Source organism: Micromys minutus, assembly GCF_963924665.1.
Source record: "Micromys minutus genome assembly, chromosome: 3".
Classification (NCBI taxonomy): Eukaryota; Metazoa; Chordata; class Mammalia; order Rodentia; family Muridae; genus Micromys; species Micromys minutus.
In genome coordinates, this window is record NC_137972.1 from 81,116,310 (window position 1) to 81,143,424 (window position 27,115).

Sequence of the window (27,115 nt, forward strand, 5' to 3'; positions counted from 1 at the left end):
AAATTCTTGTGCTCTGTGTATTTCTATAACACCTTCACGTCTCTCTCCACACATCTGAAGGCCTGGTGTGGAGATACACACCTGTAATCCCAGCACTTAAGATGTAGAGGTCAGAGGATTGGGTGTTTAGGGCTATCTTCAGCTCCACAGCAGGTTCAAAGCCAGGTTGGGCTAGATGAGATAATATTCCAACCCCAATAGAAAAACATGCTTTCCAAGAGCAGGGGTTACCACTGTGTCCAGCCTCTCCCATTCTTTCAAAACAGCCAGTGTATGCCTCTGTGTGGGGAGGAGTATCTTTTGTATCATAAAAGATAATTATTAAAGAGTGTGCATCATTAATTATTAATTCCTGTCAGGTAAGTTTAAGTTTAGTTTGAGGATTGAAGATGAAAGTGTGTTGTCCCTCAGCTTTTCAAATGTAACTCAGGTGTCACTTTAGGAAGAAAGGAGAGAAGAAAACAGTGTGATTTTTGGCTTGTTTTTGTGACTGTGTGATGCTTAGCCCTGAGCCACCTTCTGCTTGAGACAGAAACAGCACTTTCTGTATGTTCTAGTTTTGGAAAATGAGTCACTGATACTGTGTGAAAAGGACGCTGCAACGTGAAGACACAGTTCCAGGATGCTGACAGAAAGAAGAGGGTGAGGATAACCAAGGTGGCTTCCTAGAGGAGGCGGCCTGGAGCAAGGCCAGGAAGAAGCTGGTTTGGGAAAGAGCAGCAGACGCAGGGCAGAACGACAGAGGACCTGGTTTGAGTGAGCCAGGTTACCCCATCACGGTTTTTTTCTTTCCTGAAGCAGGATTGGGGTTCCCGCCCCTGCGGTGGCCGTGAGCTCGGGGGAAGCCCAGCCTACCTCAGTTTTGGACTCTGCCCAGGAATTTCCACAGAAGTGAACAGGCCAAAGCCCAAGCAGGTTGGACTCAGCCCTCCCCACAGTAACCTGCGCTTCAGTCAGTCCTTCCTGATGCTGTCTTCTCACTGCAAATAAGTGGGTAGCACAGGATCCTCTCCTCTCTCTGCAGCTGTGTGTCTGTGAGTGCCCGGGGCAGGCATCCCCCGCTCCACATGCCCTCGTGAGGGTTTGGGACAGTCCGCTTAGCAGCTGCTGTTTGGATAGAGTAGGAAACGTCTAAGGTGTGGGTAAGAGAGACCACAGTGAGGAAGTGGGAGTTTGGGCTTTTTTTTTTTTTTTTTTTTTTACAGGTGAGCTAATGTCTAAAAGCAGCTTCACTGAGAATGAAAAATATTGGGTTTTAAATGGAACAGTCCTGGATAACACTGGCTTCAGATAGGGTTAGATCCAGGGGCTGGAACCATGTTTTCAAGATGGATGCAATGAACACTTTCTCCCCTGGCAATGGTTTTCACCTGTTGTAGGAAGTAAAGCCTACTAGGACTTCTTTTCTGAGCAGCCCCTCACCAGGCACCTACACCCTTCCCTCTTTCCCTTCCTGACTAAAGGACAGTTCACTGTTGGAGCTTACAAGGACTTGCCTATCCCAGGATCAGGAGTGAGGGCAGAACGGTTCTCTCCCTCTCTCCCTCCCTCTCTCTGGTTCTTCTCTCACCTGTACCTCCCTTCAGCTTTGGAGCTTCCGTGACTTCTTTGTCTTTCAGCTGAGGAGCCCAGCCCATGGCAGACAACACACGGAGGCAAGGAGAGTCCTTTTCTCTCACACCTGTGGCCCACGGCCTGGAGAACATGGGGGCCGAATTCCTGGAAAGCATGGTCTGCTCTCTTTCTCTATAGCTCCTCCTCTGCTTGACCGGCATCTCACGGAAGGGGTGGGGTGGGGGGTTAGGGAGGAAGGGCGGGGCTCAGCTTGACTGGCAGCTCATGGTGGGAGGGCACCTCAGCTGGACCGGAGTCTCACGGGGAAGGGTAGTTCATGTGTTCGCCCTGTCCTCTCCTCAGCTCTGCTTGCACAGTGCCTCCCCAGCACAAAGCAGCCTCCTTCATTTTACTCCATAAACGTGTCCTGAGTACACATTGTGTTCTGTACCCACTATGTGCTGGCAGCAAAGGTCCCAGGAGGGAAGAACATCTGATCTACAAGATGAGAGGAGAGACAGATGATGGGGTGTGGTGTCTGAGGAAGACTCAGCTTTCAAAGAACTTGCAGTCTTGTCTTGGCTCCCCAAAGGCCAAGCTGAGGCCTGTAAAGCCTAACTCGATACCTTCTGTCCTTCTCCCTCCCCTAACAAGACTCCCTCTCCTTTACCAAATGCCCCCCAGCTCCCCCCCAATAGTAGACGCTCAGTGCATGCACTGAAGAATTTAATTGAGTTGCCTATATCCCATGCAGAAGAGCAGTCTCTCCCCCAGGCTTCTCATGAGGTTCCTGTACTGCATGGAGCTGCCAGGGTCTTTCCGAGCCCCATGCTCTTGAGCCATAGCTGTCTCTTGGTAAGAAGGCTGGCCCTGACTGCTCCCTGTTGGCTTTAGGAGGAAGGCCGGCTCCCACACAGTCCCTCAAGACCGTCAGAGGGTGAAGGCAGCTGGAAGAAAACAGACTGGAAGCCCTTTTCCAGATGGTAGGTCCAGGAAAAGAAGATGGAAGTCAAGTGAGTTTTGCAGGCCTTGGGGTGAACCAGGCCAGGCACTTGTAACCAGCCAGGATGTAATCCCATTGCATACACAGGGCTTCTCAGGCCCCAGCTGGCCAGGCCTCCCTGCAACCTCCCTCGTTTGCCTCGTTGGGAACTCCATGGCTCAGTTTGTAACAGTCCTGGACCCAGCCAGACTTCCCACTGTACACAGAGGTGAAGGGACCAGCCCACAGGGTCTGGTGTGAGCCTAGAGGGTCCTGGCTGGACAAATTCTGCTCTGAACAGAGCAGGAAAAACACCCCCAAGGACAGGGTGTGATTGTGGCAGGACCTCTAGCTGCTGGAGGGGACTTGAGAAGATGCACCCACACACACAAGCCCTTGCAGCAGTAGCAGAGGGTTGAATTTCATAAGCAATGAGTGTGCGTCTACTAGTTGCTTGGCCAACAGGATCTTGGAGATTTGGGTAGCAACCCTTCCTCCAGGGACAAACAAGTGACCAGTTGACCCTAGGACTACAGTCTATTCAGGACACTGGAGGCAAGGGGAATGGCCAACTGCATACTTTTACACATCCTTTCAGGCTCTGAGGACTCAGATAATAAATGTCTCTGTCTAAGGGGAACCAATGCAGACTTGAGAACCTCACAGCCTTGCTCAATGGGCAGGTCAAAGCAGGAAGGTCGGACATCCATAAATCTGTCTATCTGAGTGGCCATAAGCCTCTACCTATGAATTAGCTTCTTCCCTCACCAAAGATCAGAGGCGGCCCTGTGAAGTGGTCTCAGGCCTCAACATGTACAGCACCATCACTTGTGTCTTTAGACTGTGATTGCTTTTCAACCTTGTAAGGTTGCAAGGCCACCCCTGCCTTATCCCATTACCATACTGGGACTATAGCTGAGTAGCTTCTACCTGCAGGTTTCGGGGCTCCCCACTGGGGTGAAAGTGGGGGTGGATACTTATAAAGTCTGGCGGTCCTCTCCTCAGGAAGTGTCTGCAGCCTACTAATCAAGCGAGCAGTTTCTTCAGGGAGCACCGGCAGCTGTTCAGATGGATCTGCAAAGGCCTGCTCTCTACTGGTAAGCATGTCATCCTGGCTCATGCCCCATTCTGAAGACAGGGACTGCCTCTCTAGTATCCAGATCACAAAACAGGTCCATTCACTCACCCAGTCAACCAAGAAAATTTGTCAAGCACCAACCCAGCCAGCTCAAGATCTCCATCAAGCCAAACTAGATCTCATTCCTGTCCTTCCCCAGGAAGAAAGGAAAGGCCTAAATATGCTCACACAAAACAGCCAGCCACCTGGGAGGATGGTAACTTTCAGAGTTCATGGTCTTGGGCCACCTGGATAGAGGGGAGGGCAATGAGGGTTGAGACCCTCCCATACCCCACCCCTCAAAGGGCAAAGGTTAGGGAGCAAAGGTGAAGATAAGCAGGGTGTGGGCTTTGATAGAAGGGTACCCAGCCTGAGTCTCCTGAGGCTGGAGATCTCTGAAAGGCTTGGTAAGCAGGAGTGAGGAAGGTGGTTGATATATCCAGGGACTTAGATTTGACTCTGAAGTCCAGAGATATGCATGAAAGGATTTATACTGAGAAGTGGGTCGGCATTACACTGCGAGACCAAAAATGACTGCAGATGAGACAGAGAAGACAGTGAGACCCCAGTGTGTATGAAGATGAAGTAAATGACCGACTGGTCTCAGGGTGGAAGGAGCAATCAGTGCCTGCTTCTCTGGGAAGTGACCGCATTTCAGGATGCAGGAGGTCTTCGGTTAAGGCTGGTCCAGCTTCCTGCTTAGATGATGGAGACAAGGAGATGGTCTCCACAGGGAGGGAGAGGTGGGAACCGTATGTTAGGGGTAGAACTTCGAAGCCATGGGCAGATGAAGTTGTTTCCAAAGGATATTTGCAGAACGAATTGAGAAATAAGCCAGGACAGAAAGTCTTGGACCAGCTACATGTAAAGAACTTGCAAAGCCAATGACTTCAGAAAGGGGAGGGAAGAGATAAGGGCTGAGCAGTGTCCACTGATTTAGGGACAGGGAGGTAGGGGGCTCATATCTTTAATTCTAATGCTCAGAAAGCAGAGTTCTAAGCCAGACAGAGCTACACGGCGAGGCCCTCCATTTAAAAAAGAAAAAGAAAGGGACAACCAGACCTACATAGAGAGACCCTGTCTCAAAAATGCAAGACCCCAAAGAATAGGAAGAAGAAGAAGAAGAAAGAAAAGGAAGAGAAAAAAATGGTTATTTGTTTTTAAGACAGTTTTACTTTGTAGCTTAGACTGGCCTAATGTTCACTGTGTAGCACAGGTTAGCCTCAAACTCATGGCAGTCCTCCTGCCTTAGACTCCTAAGTGCTGAGATTATAGGCACAAGCCACCATTCCCTGCTGAGAGATTTTTGTTCGTGTGTGTGTGTGTGTGTGTGTGTGTGTGTGTGTGCGCGCGCGTGTGTGTGTTGTTTTTTATGAGAACAAGAAGGGACTCCAAGAGGTCAGTGTGTGACAGAGGTTGAAGATGCCAGGTGCTCTTAATGGGAGACAGTGAGCATGCTTTTGAGCTGCAGGCACTTTTTAGAAAGAAGATAAAGAAACGGCCCACTGGAGCCTGGAAGATCGGGAGGAAAGACTAGCGTCATCTAGATAGTAAGCTGGAAGCCAGCCTGGTTTACATTAGACCTTGTATCCAAAACCAGCTTGGTCAGGGAGATGATGGCTCAGTAGCTAAAAGCATTTGTCACACATACTGAGGACTTGAGTTATGTCTGCATCCTCCAGCTAGGTGTGGAAGGGACAGGTTCCTAAAAGTTGTCCTCTGAGCTTTGCACCCGAATGCCACCCCCATGATAAATTACAATGTCCTTTTAAATGGGCTGGGGTTGTAGCTCAGTTGGTAGAGTTCTTTCTGGTGTGCACAGAGCCCTGTGTTCACTCAGCACTTCTCAAGACTGGGAATCATGATGGAACACATGTGACATGTGTTCTGTATCACAGCCCTCAGAGATGGAGGAGGCTCGATCAGAATCCAAAGTCGTCATCAGCTACATGATGAACTTTTTGCCCTTATGGTATGAGATCTTGGGTTTGTTGTTGTTTGGTTGGTTTTATGGTTATAATTCAAGGGAGGAAAGAAGGGAGAGAGGAAGGAAGGGAAGGAGGGAGAAAGGAAAGGAGGGTGGGAAGGAGACAGAGGAGGGAGGGGACCTTACTGATGGAACTACTGCAACTGTCCTAGCTTCTCTCAGGGCAGGTGACTCCGATGTCCCTTTTCTCCACTGGCCCTGGGCCCCCATCCTTATGCGGGGACAGGGTCTCTTCCTGGGTTTCTGTGCTCACTGCGGGTGTGCACAGTCCCTACCTGTGCCCTGTTGGGACTCATCTCAGAAGCAAGGCCTGGCTTCCTCAGCTGGCCCTGCCACAAAAGCTCTGGGCTTAGACCAGTTTGCGAGGTTTGGGCTTCAATCTTTCCTTAGCCCCAGGAACATTGTTGTGTCTTGTTCTAAGTAATATAACAGGTAGCAGGTGAGGTGAGACTCACATTCCAAGAACTGCTTCACCATAGTTTCCTTCAGTTGGCTAAGCCCTGGATTCTGAAACTCTAAAGCCAGGGAGAAGCATCTTCCCTCTGCTACCGCCTTGTTCCTTTTGTTAGGCAGAAGCTCGGTCTGGCTCAATGGCTTACAGGAGAGTCAGGCCGTGGAAGAGGGGACTCTAGGAAGTAAACTGTCATTGTTGAGGCTGGAAGATGGCTTTATCAGTAAAGAGCTTGACACACAAGCACAGGTCTTCAATACCCCGGCAAAGACTCCATCATGAGTCTGATTGTCATTTTGGGTAGGAGATGTGTTAATAGTGTTGTGGAGTATCCATCAGAGAGGACCACTCGGACACAGCTTCAAGCCAATACAAAAGTCTTTACTAGCTAGCTGGTGACTACGCTGAGTGTTTCGGGATCCCAGGATAGCCCTGGGCTTTTCTTAGAGTAAGTGCTTAAGCACAAGAATTATATCCCGAACTGACATACTTCAGATAACGAGAACAGTCAGCCAGAAGCAGAGCTTCAGAAGCTAAAAAGCAAGGTTAGTCCACTTAGAGACTTTCCCAGAACCCTGATGGATCAGGCCTTTGTTTTCATTTCGGCAGGTGGTGCTGTCTCTATGCTTTACAGACTCAGTGGTACTTCCATCATGGAGTCAGCCATGCTAACGTTTAGGGTCTACTAAGGTCTGGAGTCCAGTTACAGTACAGTTCTTAACTCCATGGGCAGGCAGCATGGCAGGGACTGTATGAGTTCCAGTCCAGGAGAGAGAGTCAAATTCTCTTTCTTAGATGTTTCCGAGAGAGGATAGTCATGCGCCATATAGTTAATGAGTAGTTCACAACACGTGCTTGTAGTCAGGTTGCCTGGGCAACAAGGGAATGGGGAAGATATCCTCCTCAGTGACTGGGATCACAGCAGTGGGTCTTATCAAGTTCCTTGAGTCCGATAACCTGATAACCTGATAACCTGAGCTTGCTGAACTCTTAGAAGTGAAGATTACAGACCCACAGACATACTATGGTGCCTGCCATCTCTTGTATAACAGCATTGAGGGTAGAGGAAGAAAGAGGCTGTTGTAGATGACCATGGCCTGACCCAAACCTAGTAGCGCTGTGCACACCTATGTGCCCACAGATACATAAACAAACACACACACACAGTGGTGGTGGTGGGGAGTGTCATTGATTAACAGGATAGAGGTACAATCTCACTTTTCCAGCCTGGTCCTTTGTACTTGGTGAATGCCTGTTACATTATTTTGTCTCTCAGTCTCTGCCGCCACTTTATAATGTGCAGAGGCCTTTTGTACACATTTTGCCAGGGCCACAGGCAGGCTGGGCAAGCCTCTACCACTGAGCTGCAGCCTCAACCCCCTAATAACCTTCTGAACCTGTAGAGACAGGTGTTATCACTTCTAGATTCAGAAGGCAAGGGTGGGAGGTGTTTCCTGCCCTCAACTCTCTGTGTAGGCGAAGTAGAGCCAGGGGACTGGGCTGCAGGGTTTAAGAGCCATGTCTTCTCCTGATGCACCTGCTAACCATTCCTCCTGCAGTGTATATTGGCTTCGTGATCGCCGCCTGCCTCCTGGACTTCCAGAGGGCCCTGGCTCTGCTGACCATCACCTGTGTGGTTCTTGTCTTTCTGGCCTACGATCGGCTAAAGAGGCTTCTGGGGTCCAAGCTGAAGAGGTGTGGGAAGTTTCAAGGCCAATCTTGCCTGAGCCTCTGGCTGAAAAGGTGAGTACACCCTCAGTCTCAGAATGGGCTCCAACCTGCTTGTTCCCTGGAACCCTGGGCAGAGGTGCTGGGTGGCTTCAAATGCTTTGGCCAGCTCTGTTTCAACAGTTTTTTTGGTTAGTTTTGTTTGTTTGTTTGTTTGTTTTGATTGTTGCAACAGGTAACTGAGGGCTAAAGCCAGACTTATGAAAGTTTCCTATATTTATAGTCTGGCCATCAAATACTGAGGCCTTTCCTAGATGTCTTATTAGGCCGATTCCCTGGGGCTAGCTTAACTCCCAGCTACAGAGATCATGGATACCTAGGGACACCCCTGGAGCCTAGTTCAACAGGCTAGGTTGGGCCAAGTGCCAACACTTTAAATTAGCCCCCAGGGCATTCTGATGTAATTAGCCATGGTTCTGAATAATAGTTTTGTGTTTGATCCCTGGAGTCTGTGGTGGAAGGAGAGAACAGATGTCCACAAGTTTTCCTTTGACCTCCACACGCATGTGTACACACGCGCGCACACACACACACACACACACACACACACGCAATAAATATTTTTTAAAGAAAACATTATTTTAGTAGTCCTAGAGTACAGAAATGGCTTGGTGGTTATAAAAAACTGCCACTCTTGCAGAGGACTCTTGTTTAGTTCCAAGTACCCACAATGGATGATTTACAGTGGCCTCTGGAAACCACAAACCACAGAAATATCATAGAGAGGAAAGGAAGGCTAGAGTGTCAGACCCCTGCCATTCTTTTCTGTTGCTATAACTGAGCACCACAGACAGAATAATTTATAAACAATTGAGGTTTACTTTGGCTCGGGTTGGCATCTGTTTGGTCTTAAGCTTCAGCTCCAACTCAAGGTAGCAGAAGAACAAGCAAGGGCACATGGAAGAGATAAAATAGAAGAGGCCACTTTGATTGTACTATGTGCCTGCTATCCATAGTTAACCAATCCAGACTTAAGGAGTGAGCATTAACTCAGGTCCCCTATGATTAACCTGTTTCTTCAAGGGAGGACCTAGTTATCACAGTGACAGTTAAATTTCACCGTGAAAAACCAGACATGGTGGTGGGCACCTATAATCTTAGCGCTTTGGAGATAGAAGCAGGAGTTTGAAGCCAGCTTGGGCAACATGAGACACTGTCTCAAAACAAAATAAATTCAACATGAGTTTTGATGGGAAAAAACCACACCCAAGTCATAGCACCCCCACCCCTGGCCTAGCCCCTGCTTCTCACACACACAACATGGTGTCCCATCTGAATTGTTCAGAGTCTTTACTTGGCCAGACATCAACAGGAGAGTTCAGAGTCAAAAGTATCACCTGTGGGTCAGGACAAACTCCTCTTAGTCGTGAGCCTGTACGTGTAAGCAAGTGTTTATTTCCAAAGCAAAGCAGATGGGTAGGACACAGTCCAAAAGGGTGAGAGATAGGAGCATGGACCCAAGCAAGTGTGACGTTCAGGAAAATAAGACTCTGAAAAATTATTATATTTGCCTGTGTGTGTGTGTGTGTGTGTGTGTGTGTGAGAGAGAGAGAGAGAGAGAGAGACAGACAGACAGAGATGTTAAGGCTGATAGCTTTTTATCCCTCTTATCTCTCTCCTCTAGAGGTCTAGCCCTTGCTGCTGGCCTAGGCCTGATCTTATGGCTGTCTCTGGACACTGCCCAGCGGCCCGAACAGCTGGTGTCCTTTGCAGGGATCTGTGTATTCCTTGTCCTTCTCTTTGCTGGCTCAAAGCATCACCGTGCGGTGAGTGTTCAGCTGGCTACCTAGGCTGGAGGCCAGTGGATGCTCCCTGTGGGCTGGGGCTGGGGTGAGATGTGTGATCCTGCTGGGAGAACACCTGAGGTTCAGCTGGAGAAGAGCAATGTGCACTGGGATAAGTTCCCTGTGCAGCCGTTGAGGGACATATTGGGGCTGGAGACCCTAGGTGAGAAGTTACCTGTCTAAGCAGAAGCCCTTGAATTCTCCAAGGGACAGGAAGCTTTCTGGGGACGGCTACTGACATCTCTCCTAACAGACAGGATGCTGGGGGTATTTATGTCCTTGGTGATATGTTCCTCAGGTCTTTGGGCTCATGAACCACCTTACCCTAGAAAATAGGGAACCTAAGCTTCTGGTTCCATTAGAAAATCCAAGGGTATCCTGAAATCATTAGCTTAAAATAGTGGTTCTTAAAGTCAGCTTCTCTAACCAGGGTTTAGAGCATCTCCTTGGAACATACTAGAAACACTAAATCTTGGGCTTTCCTCTCATTGTCTCCATGGCAACCATAGAGCGCCCATGCCCCAGAATCAGGACCCCTGTACACTTCAGAGCACGGCAGAATGAGTATTTGATGCTGTCCTGTGAGGGAGGGGTCAAGGGTTCATTCTGTGCTGTGTGAGAAATGCAGCCCTAGGGCCTGGGCTCTTCTCTGTCACATGGGCCATCAAGAGACCTGAGGTCAGGGTGGCTGAGAGCTCATAGAGGACAGACAGTAAGGGTCCAGGCAGGCAGAAATTGTACAGTGAGCTGGAGAGGAGCTGGGCTTGGACAGCCTCCTGCCTACATCCTAAAGCTATGGTCTGAGAACTGAATGCCATGTCCTCTGGAGACTGGGCTGCACATGAGCCTGCCAAACACCGGACTGTTTCTCCTTTGCCTGCCAAGAACCTGGCCTAGTCTGAATTCTGTGTAACTGCCGGCAGCAGGCCTAGTGTTAGGCTAGACCCAGACTACTAAAGGCAGGACGAAGCTCATTGCGTTCTTCCTGCGCCCCACTCCCCCATCTGACACCTTGCGGTGGACCCGTGGATCCTCCCAAGCTGCTGAGCTCACTAGGACCTCTTTGTTGGCTGGCAGGTGTCATGGCGGACTGTGTCCTGGGGCCTTGGGCTGCAGTTTGTGCTAGGACTCTTCGTCATCAGAACAGAACCAGGGTTCATGGCATTCCAGTGGCTAGGTGACCAGATCCAGGTGTGTATGTTGGGCCCTGCTTCTGGGGAGTTGGGGAGAGGCCACGTGATTCAGGAAAGGTAGATATGGAGGTCACAGAGATGGTTTGGGACTAGGGCCCCATACCTGGGGTGAAAATAGGGGTCTGGCCAGGGGCTTATGGGGGCCACAAGCCCAAGGACCCCAGTCACTCTGGTCCTTTCAGAGGCTGGGTTTGGTGTTGGAATGGGTTCCTAGACGGTGAGATTCTTAGGAGATGTGGATGCCAGGTCATGTGACCTGCTGTGGTTTTCAGTGGCTTGGGATGTAAATGAGTTAAAATTGCTAACAACAGAAACCTCTAAAAATTAATTGCAGTCATTATGTATCCAGTCCTGGTCTGGATCTCATTATATAGACCAGGCTAGCCACAAATTCACAGAGATCTGCCTGCCTTGGCCTTCCAACTGCTGGGATTAAAAGCATGTGCTGTCATGCCTGGCTTACATCATCTGGTTTTTATTATTCTCAGTCATTCCACTTGAAAATTCTGGGAGTCGGTCTGGCTTAGTTTGTGTGCACATGTGCACGTATATTTTCATGGTGTGTACACTTACAGCTACATACATGTATGTACATGTATGTAGGTCAGAAGACAATCTTGGGTCTTGTTCATCAGGCACTGTCCACCTTCTTTTGAGGCAGGTGGCCTGGAGCTTGCCAAGTAGAGTGGCCAGCCAGAGGTCCTGAGGGAGCCACGGTGACCACCTCCCCAACACCTGCCACCGCACCTGGCTTTTTTTTAAAGCTATAGATTCTGGGAATCAAAATATATGTCTTTGTTATGAGGCAAACACTGTACCAACAGAGATACCCCCTTAAATCGCAAAGGTTGTTGTTTGTTTTACTTTTCGAGATAGTACCACTGCATAGCCTAGGATTGCCTTGAACACCTGGCAATCCCCCTGCCTCAGTTTCCCAACTGAGATTACAGGCAGGAGCTGCTACTCCTAGATCTTTAAGTTATATGTCTGTTTTTCTGTTGGTTGGTTTGTTTTGTTTTTTGACAGTATCTGGCGTAGTTCAGGTTAGCCGCAAACTCACCATGATAAAGATACGTGACAAAGTTTACCAGTTTTACTCTTTGTCTCGTTAACTTCACCCACACAGGTTGGAGGCCCTGCACAGGGACATCTTGAGGCAGAAAGGCCTGTAGCCTTGGCATCCTTCCTACACCTGTGCTGGGCTGAAGGTCTTGCTCACCCCGTCCTGGGTATCTGGCCATGGTTCCCATCCCCCCTTCCCAGCCCCACTTCCTGTATTTGTGTTCCTTCCAGGTTTTCCTGAGCTACACTGAGGCCGGCTCCAGCTTCGTCTTTGGAGAGGCTCTGGTCAAGAATGTCTTTGCCTTTCAGGTCAGTTGACTGTCACCCCAGCAAGGGTTGGCACTTGCTGCTCAGGTCCCAGCTGTGGGACTGAGAGGAGGTGAGCTCAGGTGGTGAGGGCTCCTGTAGGCACAGACTAGTCCCTAGGATGCTAATCAAGTCAGAGCTTGGGGCCAGGAAAGGCCCAGCAACCTGTTTGGTGGGTGACATTTGGTAAAATGTGGGGAAGATTGCAGTTTCTGAATTATTTTTCTTAAGCACAAATCACCACGTGACATAGTTGCTTGAAGGCTGAGAGCAAGATGTGGTAGGGTGAGGGATGCTGAGAGACAACTCCCGAGGCGGCCTTAGCTCCTAACTTGCTGCAGGGACACTGGATCCATAAATAGTTTCCTATCAGACTCCGCTTCATCACCCCTCACCGCCACAGACTCATTCTAGCCACAGGCTAGGGTGCCTTTCCTCTCTCCTCTCACTTCTCCCTCTCTCCCTCTGCTCACTCAACACCACATCAACACGTAAAATATTATAGGAGGCATTAAGGGTAAAGCCACCCTTCTGTCTTAAAGACACCACTGTCCCATAGCAGAGCCCAGCCATAGTTTAAAACAGTCATTCAAACTGGAGACAGTGCTGATGTATCCCCCTGCCCCCTGCCCCTTTGCTGTTCTGGATGGAGCTGTGATTATATTTCTTCTCCCTCCAGGAACCTGGCCAAGCCTCTGAAATACCTTGGTTAGTGAGGACTTCAGTACAGTCCCCCTTTTAGTATAGCCAGCTTAACAGCCCTTTGAGACACCCTGAAGCTCACTGCAGACTTAGCTGCATTTCCAAAGCCAGACAGAGAAAGCGGCAGCCTGACTCCAGTTTTCTGTCTCTGGTGCCAAAGTAACAAGGAAATGAATCACGGTTGCTGGTCTAGACCCCAGAAGCCATGGGGAGGCTGCACAGGCAATGCTGGTAGGTTCTGGTGTTTCTGCCTTTAATTCTTACTCTGGTCACTGTTCCCAGAGCCTTTCTACTCTGCTGGGATGATGGACCCAGGAGGCGTCCAGCTTCTACTATAGACTTCTGGATTCACATAGAGCCAGATGAAGTCCAGGCCATCCTTCTGGTATAAACTCTGACCTCTTGCCGGTTTTTCTTAGAGCTCAGTGTCTGTTGTACCAGCCACCCCTGGAGGAAGATCCAGCCTGTCCAAAGAGTTTGAATGGTGCCAGTGCTGTAAGAAAAGGAAGTGTCCCAGGTACCTAGAGTCAATCTGACCCTGGGCAGATTTGTTCCCAAGGACTATTGTATCAGGAAGGCAGCCTTAGCTATCCTACAAGCTCACCCAAATACTGTCCCCATAGGGTGTGCATATCTACATAACCAGGCAGTGGGCACCCAAAGGTCCAGCGGGAAGAGGTGAACATCTGTTGTGGGTGACTTCTTGAAAGGCATCTCAGGGTAAAGCCTGACAGCTTCTCAGCTTTAAACAGCACAGAGCAACTCTACTGCTAGTGTACTGGAGTCACCTGGGTGAGACAGATGAAGAAGAATTTGCCACTAGGGATGGTGAGGAAGAATCCCTACAGATATTAAGAGTCCCAGGATGCAGAGGGAATAAGGACAAAGGCCCAGAGGGAAGCTGGGGAAGGGCCTCTGGGTTCAGCAGGACTCTGTCTTGAACGGTCTTACTGCCAGGCTGAGGCATCCGAACATCTTCTGTTGAGGCTGTGTTTCGGGTTGCGTTTCGTTTTGAAACAGGGCCCCAGATGTAGTTCAAACTAGCTTCAAGCTTGTGATCCTTCTGAGTTCTGGGATCAGCCCCACATACCACCGTGTGTGTGTGTGTGTGCCATCTGGGCTTTCGTCACTAGCAGAGGCTCCACGGAAGAGTTTTGAGCAGTCCTGACTGTGGCATTGGCTGCTTAAGACGTCAGCAACTGATATGAAAGATCACAGTAGGATGCTGGGTGTGCTGGAGAAGGGCCCAGCACAGGAGATGCTTTATAGACTAGGGATGCAAGGTTAGGGGAAAACAGAGGTCACCCCTCAATTCCATAGGCACTGTCACAAGAACATTTACCATCTGAGGACAAGGCTTGGTCTTTGCATCTTTCACACAGCATTAAGACGCACAAAGCCACAGCCCCAAGGAGACAGGGAGTGTGCTCAGTGGAGACAGCCTCTCCTGGCCAGGGTACCATATTCTAAAACTCTGAAGTCCCTGTTCTAACACAAGGGCTGAACTACCCCCCCCTTTTTTAAATTGAGACAAGGTTTGTCTGTGTAGCCCTGGTTGTTCTGGAACTTACTCTGTGGACCAGGCTGGCCTCAAACTCAAAGATCCACCTGCCTCTGTCTGCCGTGCGCTAGGATTGGAGACTAGAAGCACTAGGCTAGTTTCTGGTTTTCTTTTTGTTGTAGCTGTAGCTGTCCTGGAACTCTCCCTAGACCAGGCTGGCTTCGAACTCACAGAGTTCTGCCTGTCTCTGCCTCCCAAGTGCTCATGTAGCCCAGACTGGCCTTGACCTTATCACAGAGCTGAGGATGAACTTAAATCATGACCTTTCTACTGCTACCTATGACATGTTAGGTTATAGGCTTGCAACACCATGCCAGACTCTGACCTCCATAGCTAGACCAGGGCCTCTGATCCCTCAAGGACCAAAGATGGGCTTTGAAGCAATTCAGGGACATTATGAACCACTTTGTCCCACTCAATGCTGGATAGTCTAGTGCAGCTCTTCTCAACCTGCTTATCAGATATTTATATTTATATTTATATCAAGATTCATAACAGTAGCAAAATTTACAGGTGTGAAATTCCGAGAAATAATTTTATTCTTGGGAGTTCCACAACATGAGGAACCGTTTTAAAGGTCACAGTGTCAAGAAGGCTGAGAATCACCGCCCTAGTGGAAAAGACAAGAAAAGTTCAGGCAAGGGGAAGGAAGTCCTAATAACTGCTACAGCCTACAGAGAGGAGTCGCGGCAAGATTTCATTTTAGCCTCACACCAGCTTCAGAGAAAATACAATTACCCTTTTATAGATCGGGAGCCTGATGCTCAGGGTGGCTATTTGTGCAAAGTCATGAGGCTAACGAGTCAAGATTACATCCCCAACACAATGTCCTTGGTTTGTTTGTCTCTGTACCTCAGCATTAGAACCCTTTTCTTAGGTGGCAAGGGGCTCAGGGTCCCAGAACATTTGTTCTCCTCCTGGCTTATAAGAGGTTATGTTCTTTGGAACAGTTGAGAGTGGCAGAAACCCACTTGCACCTAGCTCCAGGGAGGAGGGGACTTCTTGGCTCACACACTAGAAGGTCAGGTGGAGCCAGCAAAGGCCAGAACCAAACGCCAGAACAGCTGCAGCCTCATATCCCATCTTCGTAGCCCTCAGGGTCAGCTTTATCCCTCACACCATGTTTACCCCATCAACACCAGATGTTCATGCTTACAACCCATCAGCTAGCATGGAACAACTCTCTTTTGTAGCCAGACAAGTCCTGGGCAGAATTCTGATTGGTCTGCATTAGATAATATGACCATGCTTGAACCAGTTACCCTGCATCCAGTGAAGCAACTGAGCTCTTGTTCTGATGTGCAGCTGGGGATGAGTCACTGACTGAACAGAAGCAGCCCTTAGAAATATATCCTTTAGCCGGGCAGTGGTAGTGATGTGGTGATGTAAACCTTCCAATGGCAGCCTTATCAAGGCTCTTGCACATGCACACACACACACACACACACACACACACACACACACACCTCTTTCAGTCCTGAGACTTGCTCTCAAGGTAGGGTAGCTCTATTGGGTACTGAGTTGAACTCAAGGCTTTTCCTGTGCCTCTCAGACTCTAGTATAAGTCTCTGGCCAGTGTCCACACTTCCTTGAGCCTTCCCTCAGCTCCTGCAGATTTTTAGAACCTAGGCTTTCTCTTGCTGGGACCTAGTCCAAATGATCTTTTCTCCAGAAAGTGGAATCACCCTGGGACTTTTTTAGTCCTCTGCTTCTCCTTGGCCCAGAGCTCTGCACAGTCCATGTGGTGTCCTCCCCCCTGGCTGTGTCTGGTTGATTAGGCTCCATCCTACCCCTGTCCCCACCCCTGCTTTGGCAACATGTCCCTTCTAGTAACTTTCCACCCGACCCCCCCTGTCCCCCCTCCTCACCCTCAGCTCCTGCTTTCTTGCTGGGTCTGGCTGACCCAAGATCACACTCCCTTGGCCTCTCACAATGAACGACTCCAGACTCTGGCACAGGCCCCACCTACTCAGCTAAGCAGTGTCCAGCTGCTCCCCATGAGGAGCCCCAAAGGTGAAAAAAAAAAACTTTTTATCTCCTGAGCATTTGGGGGTACCTGGCTAAGGCAGATCTTAATCCCCTCAGATAAACAGTACTCTCTTCAGAAATGGAATGGGAAGAGAGCGGAGACTGAGAGGGAAGGCTGAAAGGAAGGACTTGAGATGGCTGAGGAGAGAGAGCTAGTTTGGATAGGTTTGATTTTCAGGCAGGATAAAGTTGTTCCAAGGGTGTGGTGCAGTGGAGACTCTGAGCCATGGTCCTTGGAGTATGGGACACCATGATTAAAAACTATAGGCATGCTGTGCACAAACAACAGGAAGCCACTCCTCAACGTTCTAGAAGCTGGAAAGAAAGCAGAGTGCCCCCATGGTCATGTTCTGACAAGGAATCCCTCTTCCTGGTCACAGTCAACTCCTCTCCCATCATCAGGTGCCTGAAGACAGAGGGAGAACTCTGGGCATAAAGGGAACTGACCCCATTCATGAGGGCCTCACCTCCTAAGCCTGTCATTCGGACCTTGGTTTTTATCAAGTGAGTCCGGAAGGTTCAGCCTATAGCAGTGACACATGCTACCCTGAATGCCGAGAATCAACTTTCGCCGGGGCACATGCCCCAGCCATACAGGACACTGGCAACCTTCCTGGCATCTGAGTGGTCTCTGCCCATTCTCAACTGTGTGACCTTAGATGGATGGCCCATACCTCAGAGCCTCAGTGTACCCAATGGTTAAGGGGAGATAGTTACAGCCACCTGAATTGCTTTGAGGATCAATGAATGAGTCACCACATACCAATGAGTACCTAGCACACAGTAGGACTTCCTTCCAGACACATTATAGGAGTTAACAGTCCTTTCTCAGTAGCACTGCCCTGAGTTCCATGTGCTGCTTGTCTACCATCCCAGGCATAGTAGGTCCACAGGTGGTTCTTGGGCTGTGGGATCATACTTATATTATTACATATCCCACCTTAAAAAAAACCGGAAGCTGCCTGCCTTCCCTGTACCCATCCCTCCTTCCCCTCCTCTTCTTTTCTACTTATTTTGCTTCTGTGCTTTTCTTCTCTTCTTTATGGTACTGTGGCTCCTAGGCCTCACATACTAGGCAAATGCTTTGCCACTGAGCCATCTAGAAACACCCCCCCCCCCCTTCAAGAGAACCTTTCCCTTTCCTCGGTCACCATTCACTACTTCACCCCAAATGCAGCTTTCCTCTCATCAATAGCTTCCACCTAATATTAGAACCCATCTTTTGATGCCCACGCTGCCTTCCTGAACAGTCCTCCTAGCTTCAGCCTGGGGCTGTAGCCAGCCAATTGCCCTGGAGTACCTCACAGAGTCAACTCCTGGGAGAGCAGAGTGATGTCGCCACCTGGTGGCTGTGAGTAGTTCCAGCTCCAAGCATTAGCAAGGAGTTATGAGGCAGGAATGGAGTTTCTGAATCCAGTACCTATGTTCCCCGTCATGTTTGTCCCCAGCAGCAAGCAAGCTACAGCAATAGGTGTGAAGTGGAACAAGTCTAGAAAAGGCCTGTGGTATTGGTTGGGAAGGGGAAGAGGAACCTAGCCACACCCTTTTCTTTCTCACCCCCACAGCTGGGCCATGGGAGCAGATCTTTGCTGCTACCCAGGACCATCTACTTGTTCTGAGAAATTGTGCAAGACTCTCTCCTCTTTCAAAACACAAATAACAAGCTTCTGCCCTTTGGCCCACCCTGCCAGCTTGGCTTCCCGGAAGTGCAGCTTGGCCTCCTGGATGTGCCTGGATGTGCCATCTCTGGTCGGTGTCTATATCCCTCCTCTGATACCGATCTTATCTAGCTAGGCTTCTTCCTGAGTGCCATAGTCTGTCTCAAGACTTGTCTTGCCGAAGTGCGGAGGCTCCCTCACAGCTGACTGGCTGTGCCTGCCCCTTCTCTGTCCCTCTCCTTTGGGCTGTTCTAACTGGCATCCTGAGTTTCCTAGACTTCATTCTCCCTTGTCTTTAGCCAGGCAGGGAACAGGCTCCTGCTCTGCACATTTCACAGGTTTCTGGGGAGGTGTGTTTGTTCTGTGGCTTCAACTGGACCTCATCACCTTCTTTTCTCTTTTACTTTTAATTAATTAATTTACTGAGTATGTGTTGGGGGTTTCGATGTGTGTGACAGTGTATATGTGAGAGTCAGAGTCGTACCCTGTGGGTCTCTCAAGGGTAGACCTCAGGTCATCTGGCTTGGTAGCAAGCCTTTACCTGCTGAGCTTTCTCAAAGGCCTCAAGAGCATTTCTCACTGACCAAATTCCAAATCCAGTCAGCATCCAGAGTTCTTTAATCCTGGACCCTTAACCCAGTGGGACATTCCACTTGGAGATCCTGTGGGCCTCCCATACCCACCAAGTTCAAAACTAAATAGATGATTCTGAGGCTCTCCTCTGTTTTGTTACCTCTGTGAGAAATGTTACAGTGACAGGGGGCATGGGTGAGTGTGTGGCAGGTGCTTGCAGAGCAAGCATTAAGTCCTGGGTTGGATCCTCGGCACCCACAAAATAAAAAGGAAGAAAAAAAATAGAGGAACAGACGGGAAATTCTGAAATTAAGAAAAGAAAGGAAGGAAGGGAAGGAAGGAAAAAGAAGAAAAGAAAGAAAACTAGACTCCCCACAGCTTTGGCATACAGGGTATAAGTGTTTGGGAGTAGTACGTTTTTTTCATCTTAAGAGGACTAATTCAGTATCTGTATGTTTGTGTAAGTGTGAGAGTGCAGGCACACCTATCCCACAGTACCAGTGTTAAAGTCAGAAAATAATGAGTTGATTCCCCTTTCTACCTTGTGGGTCCCAGGGATGAAACTCAGGTGGCCCGATTGGTGGCCAGCACCCCTATTGGCTGAGCCACCTACCTAGCTTCCTTTCCTGATGTTTTAATATGCCAGCTTTTTTTGTTTTGTTTTGTTCTTCCAGACAGGGTTTCTCTGACCTAGAACTCACTATTCAGACCAGGCTGGCCTCAAACTCACAGAGATCCTCTTGCCTCTGCCTTCTGAGCTGGGATTAAAGATGTGCACTATTGCCACCTGGCCCAATTTTCTCACTTTTTAAAAAGATCCATTTATTTATTTTTATGTATATGTATACACTGTCACTCTTCAGACACACCAGAAGAGGGCATCAGGTCTCATTACAGATGGTTGTGAGCCACCATGTGGTTGCTGGGAATTGAACTCAGGACCTCTGGAAGAGCAGTTAGTGCTCTAACCACTGAGCCATCTCTCCAGCTCATCTTGCCTACTTTCTAATGAGAGAGAATTCCCATAGTCTGCTGCTACAAATGAGCTGCAGTTGGGGCTTGTGTTGGGGATCACCTGGGACTCTTGGAGAAGGCTTTGAAGGGTTGGGCTGTCTCCTGACCGTGCAGCACCTCTAACCCAGGACCCTGGTTTCCTGCAGGTTTTGCCCATCATTGTTTTCTTCAGCTGCGTCATGTCAGTTCTGTATTATCTGGGCCTCATGCAGTGGCTGATCCTGAAGGTGAGTACTCAGGCCTGGCTGTGCCTCGGAGTCACCAGCTCCCAGGCACGGCCTTCCAGTCCACATTCCCCCATGACTCAAGGTCGCCTCCCTACTCTAGAATTTCTTACTTTCTGTATCCATGCCTTCCCAGAATCCTCTGCTCCCAGGGTCCATACACTCCTAGAGTCTCTTTCTTCTGAAACCTTTGCCTTCCCAGAATGCTCTCCAAATCTATTGCTAATCAAACATCCCTTCAGAAGGTCTCTCGTCCTGACGCTAGGGAAAAATGGCACAAAATCTAATGCTGTGTCTATGGGAAAGAGGGCTGGGGGTCTAGGAGGCAACACAGGATTTAGGGGGGAAATTATTTATACCAAAATGATTCAGAGAGATTATAACACTGGGCCAGATAGGCCAGACTTAGCTGGTATAAATATGCTTACTTTAAAAGGACTATTCATTTGTTTTTGTTTGTTTATTGTGTGTGCACATACACAGATGTGCATGCATGTATACCAGGATGCACATTCGGAGGTCAGAAGATATCTTGCAGGAGCTGGTTTCCTCCCTCTGCCATGTGGAAATGAGGGATTAAACTCAGGTTGTCAAGCTTGGTGCTGAACACCTTTACTTGTCAAATCATCTTGGCAGCCCGACAGTGCTCAGGTTTATAAAATCTGCGTATGCCTGGGATATAGGAGTTGGCACTGCACAGTATATGAAAGCATCAGACCTGGCAACCGATTCTGAGGTTTTAGCCAACAGAGCTCAGAATAAGTCAGCACCTTTGGACAACAGCAAGAGTAAAAAGTGACCCATGGTTATGTTAACTTGCAAAATCCAAAGGCCACCTCAAGGCCACAGGAGGTGGCTGCCCCTGGAAGGAGCATGTGTTCAACCATGGGCTTGGACAAACGGTGCTATAAGCAGGAAAGACTCCACATCCTCCACAGCCGGGCAGGAGGGATAGAGGATGATGGGCCTGGACCAGAGGAAGATAGAAGGGAAGGCTAATTCCAAATGCTTATGAAGGACAGGCTTAGAGGAGGCAGCAGCACAGAAACATTCCAGAGAAAAACTTTCTAGTACAATATGTCCCAAAGCCTTTTCCACTGAACTCTAGACCCTGGCGTGCTACCAAATGTTACTTGGAAAAGAAAGTCTCTAGTTAGGTAATGGAGGAAAACTAAGCTACACATTATGGTGAATTAGTTTTTTCATTTATTTACTTTTTTATTCACTTTATCAAAGCCCCCTCCCTCCTCTCCTCCAAGTCCCACCCTTACAAGTCCCTCCTCCAACTACACTCTACCTTTCACCTCAGAGAAGTCCCTCTTGAGTACCATCGTATCCTGGGACATCCAGTCCCAGCAGGACTAAGCACATCCTCTCCCACTGAGGCCCAAACAGACAGTACAGTTATGGGGAGGGGATCCAATGGTAGGCAACAGAGTCAGAGACAGCCCCTGTTCCAATTGTTAGGGGACCCACATGAAGGCCTAGCTGCACATCTGCTACAAATGTGTAGGGGACCCAGGTCCAGCCCCTGCATGCTCTCTGATTGGTGGTTGAGTCTCTGTGATCCCCCATGAGTCCAGGTTAGTTGACTTTGTAGGCCTTGTGGTATTCTTAGCCCCTCTGGCTTCCTCAATCCAGCCCCTGCTCTTTCACGGGATTCCCTGAACTCCGCCTGATGTGTGGCTGTGGGTCTCTGCATCTGTTTCCACCAGCTGCTGGATGGAGTCTCTCAGAGGACAGTTGTGCTAGACTCTTGTCTGCAAGCATAGCAGAGTATCATCATTAGTGTCATGGGTTGGTTCTCTCCCATGGGATGGGTCTCAAGTTGGAGCTGTCATTGGTTGGCTGTTCCCTCGGTTTCTGCTCCATCTTTATCCCTGCACATCTAGTAGGCAGGACAAGTTTTGGGTTGAAGGTTTTGTGGGTGGATTGGTGTCCCCATCTCTCCACTAGAAATCCTGCCTAGCTCCAGGAGGTGGCTACATCAAACTCTGTATCTCCAGCAGCTATGAGTCTCAGCTGGCTACACCCCATAGACTCCCAGAACCCTCTCCCCAACAAGTCTCTAGCTTGTCCCAGAGATGCCCCCATCAATTTCCCTTCTCCCAGCCATTTTGAGGGTTATAAGATAAAAATCTCAGAGTCATTTTGATTTGCATTTCCCTGATAGCTAAGGCTGTTGAACATCTCATTAAGCGCTTCTTAGCCATTAGAGAGTCCTATGTTGAGAATTCTGTTTAACACTACCTCATTTTAAGGTGTGTTATTTGATTTGCTGGTGTCTAATTACTTGAGTTATTTATATATTTTGGATATCAGTTCTTTGCCTGAAATAGTGTTGGTTAAGATCTTTTCCTACTCTACAGGCTGCATTATGGTGAATGATTTTTTTTCTTTTCTGGAGACAGGGTCTTATTTTATAGGCCTGGCTGTCCCGGAACTCACTATATAGACTGGGCTGGCTTTGAACTCTCAGAATCTGCTTTCCTTTGCCTCCTGAGTGCTGAAATTGAAAATGTGTGCCACCATGCTCAGTTAACAGGGTTTTTGTTGTTGTTGTTGTTATAGTTTTTGTTGGTTTTGGTTTTTTAAATTATTTATCTAGGGGCTGGAGAGATAGCTTGTCAGCAGTTAAGAATATGTACTGCCCTTGCAGAAGGCCTATTATTCACTTTGGCAGCTCATAACACCCTGATACTCCAGCTCCAGGGATCTGATCCCTTTTCTCTAAGCCTCAGGCTCCTGCACACACATACACACAAAACAAACAAATGCATATAGACATGCATATATGTATGCATGCCCCAGACTTGTGTAATAGTCAGAGGACAGCTTGCAGGAATTAGTTCTCTTCCCACTGTGTGGGTCCTGGAGATCAAACCAGGTCATCAGGCTTGGTGACAAATGCCTTCCCTAGTTTGCTTACCTTAGCTACTTTGCTGACCCTCCACCTCATTTTCTGAGATAGGATCTCTCACTGAACTTGGAGTTGAGTGATTTGGATGGACAGACTAGCTAGCAAGCCCCAGGGATCCTTCCTGACTCTACCTCCCCAGTACTGGGAATCCAGGTAGATGCTTTTACATAGGTCCTGTACTCTACCTGACTGAGCTGTGGTACAACCAATTTCAGCTTATCCCTGACTAGTTTACAAATAAACTAGACTCAGACTATGCTTATGTTATTTGGCTTTGACAATTCCTGGGGGGTAATGCCTAATCTTCTTTTCTAACTGCTGGCCTGGCTGCCACCCTACCAGTGTACCCCAGATACTTGCTGTTTCTCTTGGCAATACGATCATGGTCCATCTCCCCTCATGGTGGCTTCCTCCTCTCCTCTTGTTCTTCCTCCTCACTATCCTCAGCTCTCCTACACCCCCAGCCAGGTCACCTACCTATCCCTGATCCCTCCAGTAATTGGCTGTAGCAATTTTATTTAACCACCAGTTTTAAATCAAGGAACAAGGTTGGCACAACAAAAGGGTTTAAAGGGGAGAATTCACTCATACAGAATTTAGCACCACAATACATAGCAACAGGCAAAAACCTCAACACTGAGCCATACCCCCAGTCCCCCAATCACCTCTTAATACTGCTCCAATGCTAATTACATTTCAACATGAGCTTTGGAGGGGCCATTCAAACCACTGCAAGGCTTCTAAGGTACCTTCACCCCTAACTCTTTCTGACTCTGGCTTGCTAATGTCTACTCTTGAGTACTCTTGTTATTTTTTTTCCAGATTGCCTGGTTGATGCAGGTCACAATGGGCACCTCAGCCACCGAGACACTAAGTGTGGCAGGAAACATCTTTGTGAGCCAGGTAGGTACTGCAGCCACCCAAAAGAGACTGGAAGTGGGCAGAGATCCAATTTAATTCGAGGCAGAGTCATTTAACCTGTCCCCAGGTTTGCAGAAGGCTGTTGCCTGGGGATACTTTCTGTCCTGCCTCTGTCATGCCAAACCCAGACATGGTCTATTTGGCACCTCTATCACTTGAGCCTAGGCTGTTGTCATCAGCCTAAATACTTACAGGCTAAGTGGGGAAACTGAGGCTAGGGAGATATGAATGGTTTGGCCAAGATCCTGCAGGGATAAGTAAAGACACATTTAGTTGGTTGTTGTTTGTTTGTTTGTTTTTCCTTGATCAGGCTTCTTTCCACCATAGTTTTCCTGTCTGAAATGTATTTCTTAAAATAATAGAATTCTGAAGTCACCTGAGTCTCTTTAGGCCTAACATTCCAAAGAAGGAGACTGTGGAAGTCAGGGAGTCCCTAAGAGACCCCCTTGCCAAGTGATTCCTTGTTCTGTTGGGTAGTTTAGAGTTTGGTTTTGGTTTTGGTTTTTTGTTTGTTTGTTTTTTAAAAAAAATATTGGTCTGAGTTTTGTTATGATGCGAGATGTAAAAGTAACTTTTATTCATCTGACGTTAATTGTCATCTCGGAGGCTTACTGTCTCGTCTGCTGACCTAGGCCTAGTCCTGGAAGCTTCTAGTCTCCTACAATCTAATCTAGGCCTGGAAAGATTTTCAGCCCTGAGACTTACAGCTGAATAAGTTTACCCTAGTAACTCATTTCTTTCTGAACTCTGGCTGGCTAGTCAACTCAGCTGTTCTGGCTCAAAACTCCTCTCCAAGGTGACTGATTCAATCTGGCTTCTCTCAGCTTCTCACTGAATTGTTCTGTCTGGCCTCATACTAACTAAGGCAATATGTTCTAATATGTTCTGGCACCTTCTCATTCTCTGGTCTAGCTTGTTCTCTCTCTGCAATCTGTCTTTCTATGACTGTGCCAGTAAAACTGCCTCCTCGACTTTTCTCTGCTGCTCTCTCTTAAGTAGCTTCCCTTTCCTTTCTCTTCTTGTGAGAGTCAGGCATATTCTATTCTGTCAAATCTTTCTCTAACTCATCACCTTGCCTGCCACTCAATTAGACATTGCTTTCAGACGTGGGTGCTTCCTTCTGCAAACTAACTTTACCTTCATTGTTTGGGATTAAAGGCATGTACTAAGGGCATGTCTGTATTTCAGCCAGAGGAATTAAAGGTGTGTACTAAGACTGAGCCATACCACATAACTAGAAATAGGTTGTTCGAGTAAACAACACAATCTTGTAGTTCACAGTGTAATTAAATATCCTGCAACAGCAAACATGTTAATTTCATAATGGGTTTTGTAGTTTCCATGTTTGGTGTAATAGATGTGCTTGCAGATAAGCTGTTTCCAAAATAACCCCACCCCCCATCTTCCTGACTCTCTGTCTACCTCCCACCACCCCTGCTTTTTTTTTTTTTGAAAGAGAGAGTTTTATGTAGCTTCAAACTTGCCGTGGAGCCAAGACTGGCCTTCAGCTACTTACTGATTCTCCTGCCTCTACCCTTTGAGTGTTCCCATTACAGGTGTGGGCTATCACTCAATTCTGTTTAAAATGTTCAAACTGAGGTGCAAGAGAAGGATCTGAAACTATCGAAGTCTACCCTATAGCAGCTTAAAGATACTACTACTATAGCAGCTTAAAGATACAGCCTGTTTCTGTGGACAAAACATACATAGCAGTGGATGTAACTCTGGCTGCTGTGAAGAGCTCCCAGAGCACATTAGTGTGTAGAAGTTGTTGGTCCAATTGTCCTAGACCTTAGGCTCTTTGTCTCATTTCTGTCAACAGGAAAGACTGAGTAAGAAGCCTTCCAGGTTTACTAACATCATTTCAGTCTTTAAACATAGCAGGCCCGGGCCACCCATGTAGTCCACCCTCCCTCCCCAAGGTTTTATACCTTCCTCCCTGAACTCTGGACTGATGGTCTGACATGTTTCTTACCCCCACCAGCTCAATACCTTAGAGACATCTCAAGTTCACCAAATAGAGCCTGGAGTCCCTCCCCTGGCACAGCCACACATTTCTGAGACTCTGAGGAAACACTAACATCTCCCATGAGTTGTTCAGACCATTCAGAATGTTGCCTTCCTCAGTCTGCTCTGCCCACGAATCCCACCTTGTACCAGGTATCTCAGCCCCGCCTCTCCATCCACCCATCCATTGCTGGTCCTGCCCTTCTCCCTTGCTGTGAGCCATGCTGTCGGTCTCCTGGACCACTGCAATCACTTCCTGTTTTCCCTGCTCCCAACCTCACTCCTGACATTTATCCTGAAACATAGGTCTGAGTAACCCAATCAAAAACATCTATGAGGACCTGGGGGTGCGACTCAGTGGTAGAGTGTTTGCCTAACACAGGCAGAACCCTACAGGTTCCATCCTACACACACACACACACACACACACACACACACACACACACACACCCTCATGCCACATCCTATTCAAACAAGTGAACTTCTGCAGAGTCCATCTGCCCTCTTCTACCTCCGTGTCAAACAAGTCCTCACATAGGCAGCGCTCTGTGACAGAACATTATCCTCCACATAGGCAGCGCTCTGTGACAGACACATTATCCTCCACACTTCTCAAACTTGGTTAAGCTTATTCCTGTCTCAGGGCCTCGGTTCTATCTGGATGGCCGAGCCACCAGTCTGTGTAGTTGGCTCCCTCCAGTCTCGGTTAACATTAATCCAGTGCCACACCCTCTAGGAGGCCTTTGCTGATATTCCCTGACCATGAGGCTTTCCCCCTCACACATCCTCATAGATTCTCTCACCCTCTAATATCACAGCTATCTACACCCATCACCACCACTTCCTGGTCCCGGGAAGATGTTCTTGTCGCTTCCGGGTATTGGTTGCTTTACTTTTTTCTCCATGATGAAACACCTACAGAAACAACTTAAGGAAGAAAGGAGATGCCTGTTTCGGCGTACGGTTTAGAGGTACAGTCTCTCATGGCAGAGAGAGCATGTCAGTGGGAGCGTGAGGCAGCGTGAGTGGGAAGGGGTGTGAGACAGATGTGAGTGCTCAGCTTCCTGTCTGTGGGTATAGGGCTGAGGATGGAGGAAGCGGTGAGCGGCAACAGTAAGGTGACAAATCCCGGGCAATCAGACTCCGGAGACCAGCGTCACAGTGCAGACCTAAGTTTATTGCCCAACTCATATGCGTATATGCCATGCTTGAGCCAATCCCAAGCCACTAAATCCTTGGTCAATCATATCTCACCACGCTGTCACCAGGCTCCAATGAAAGTCTTGCCTGATGAGGGTTACTTAGAAGAAGTGGGAGGAGTTAGGACTTCCGTACAGTCGTGA

General features: G+C 48.4%; 1 protein-coding gene across 1 annotated transcript in view; it reads left to right on the forward strand.

Annotated features, from left to right (window-relative positions):
• The first annotated feature begins 870 nt into the window (after nt 1–870).
• SLC28A1 (solute carrier family 28 member 1) overlaps nt 871–27,115 on the forward strand; it is a 41,934-nt gene continuing 15,689 nt past the window's right edge. The window contains exons 1-10 of the mRNA XM_080914280.1: nt 871–915; nt 1,620–1,731; nt 2,449–2,537; nt 3,542–3,633; nt 7,651–7,834; nt 9,444–9,585; nt 10,681–10,794; nt 12,090–12,167; nt 19,847–19,927; nt 23,667–23,747. Coding sequence (XP_080770406.1) covers nt 1,636–1,731; nt 2,449–2,537; nt 3,542–3,633; nt 7,651–7,834; nt 9,444–9,585; nt 10,681–10,794; nt 12,090–12,167; nt 19,847–19,927; nt 23,667–23,747 — 957 coding nt within the window. The 5' untranslated portion in view covers nt 871–915; nt 1,620–1,635. The remainder of the gene's footprint in view (nt 916–1,619; nt 1,732–2,448; nt 2,538–3,541; nt 3,634–7,650; nt 7,835–9,443; nt 9,586–10,680; nt 10,795–12,089; nt 12,168–19,846; nt 19,928–23,666; nt 23,748–27,115) is intronic.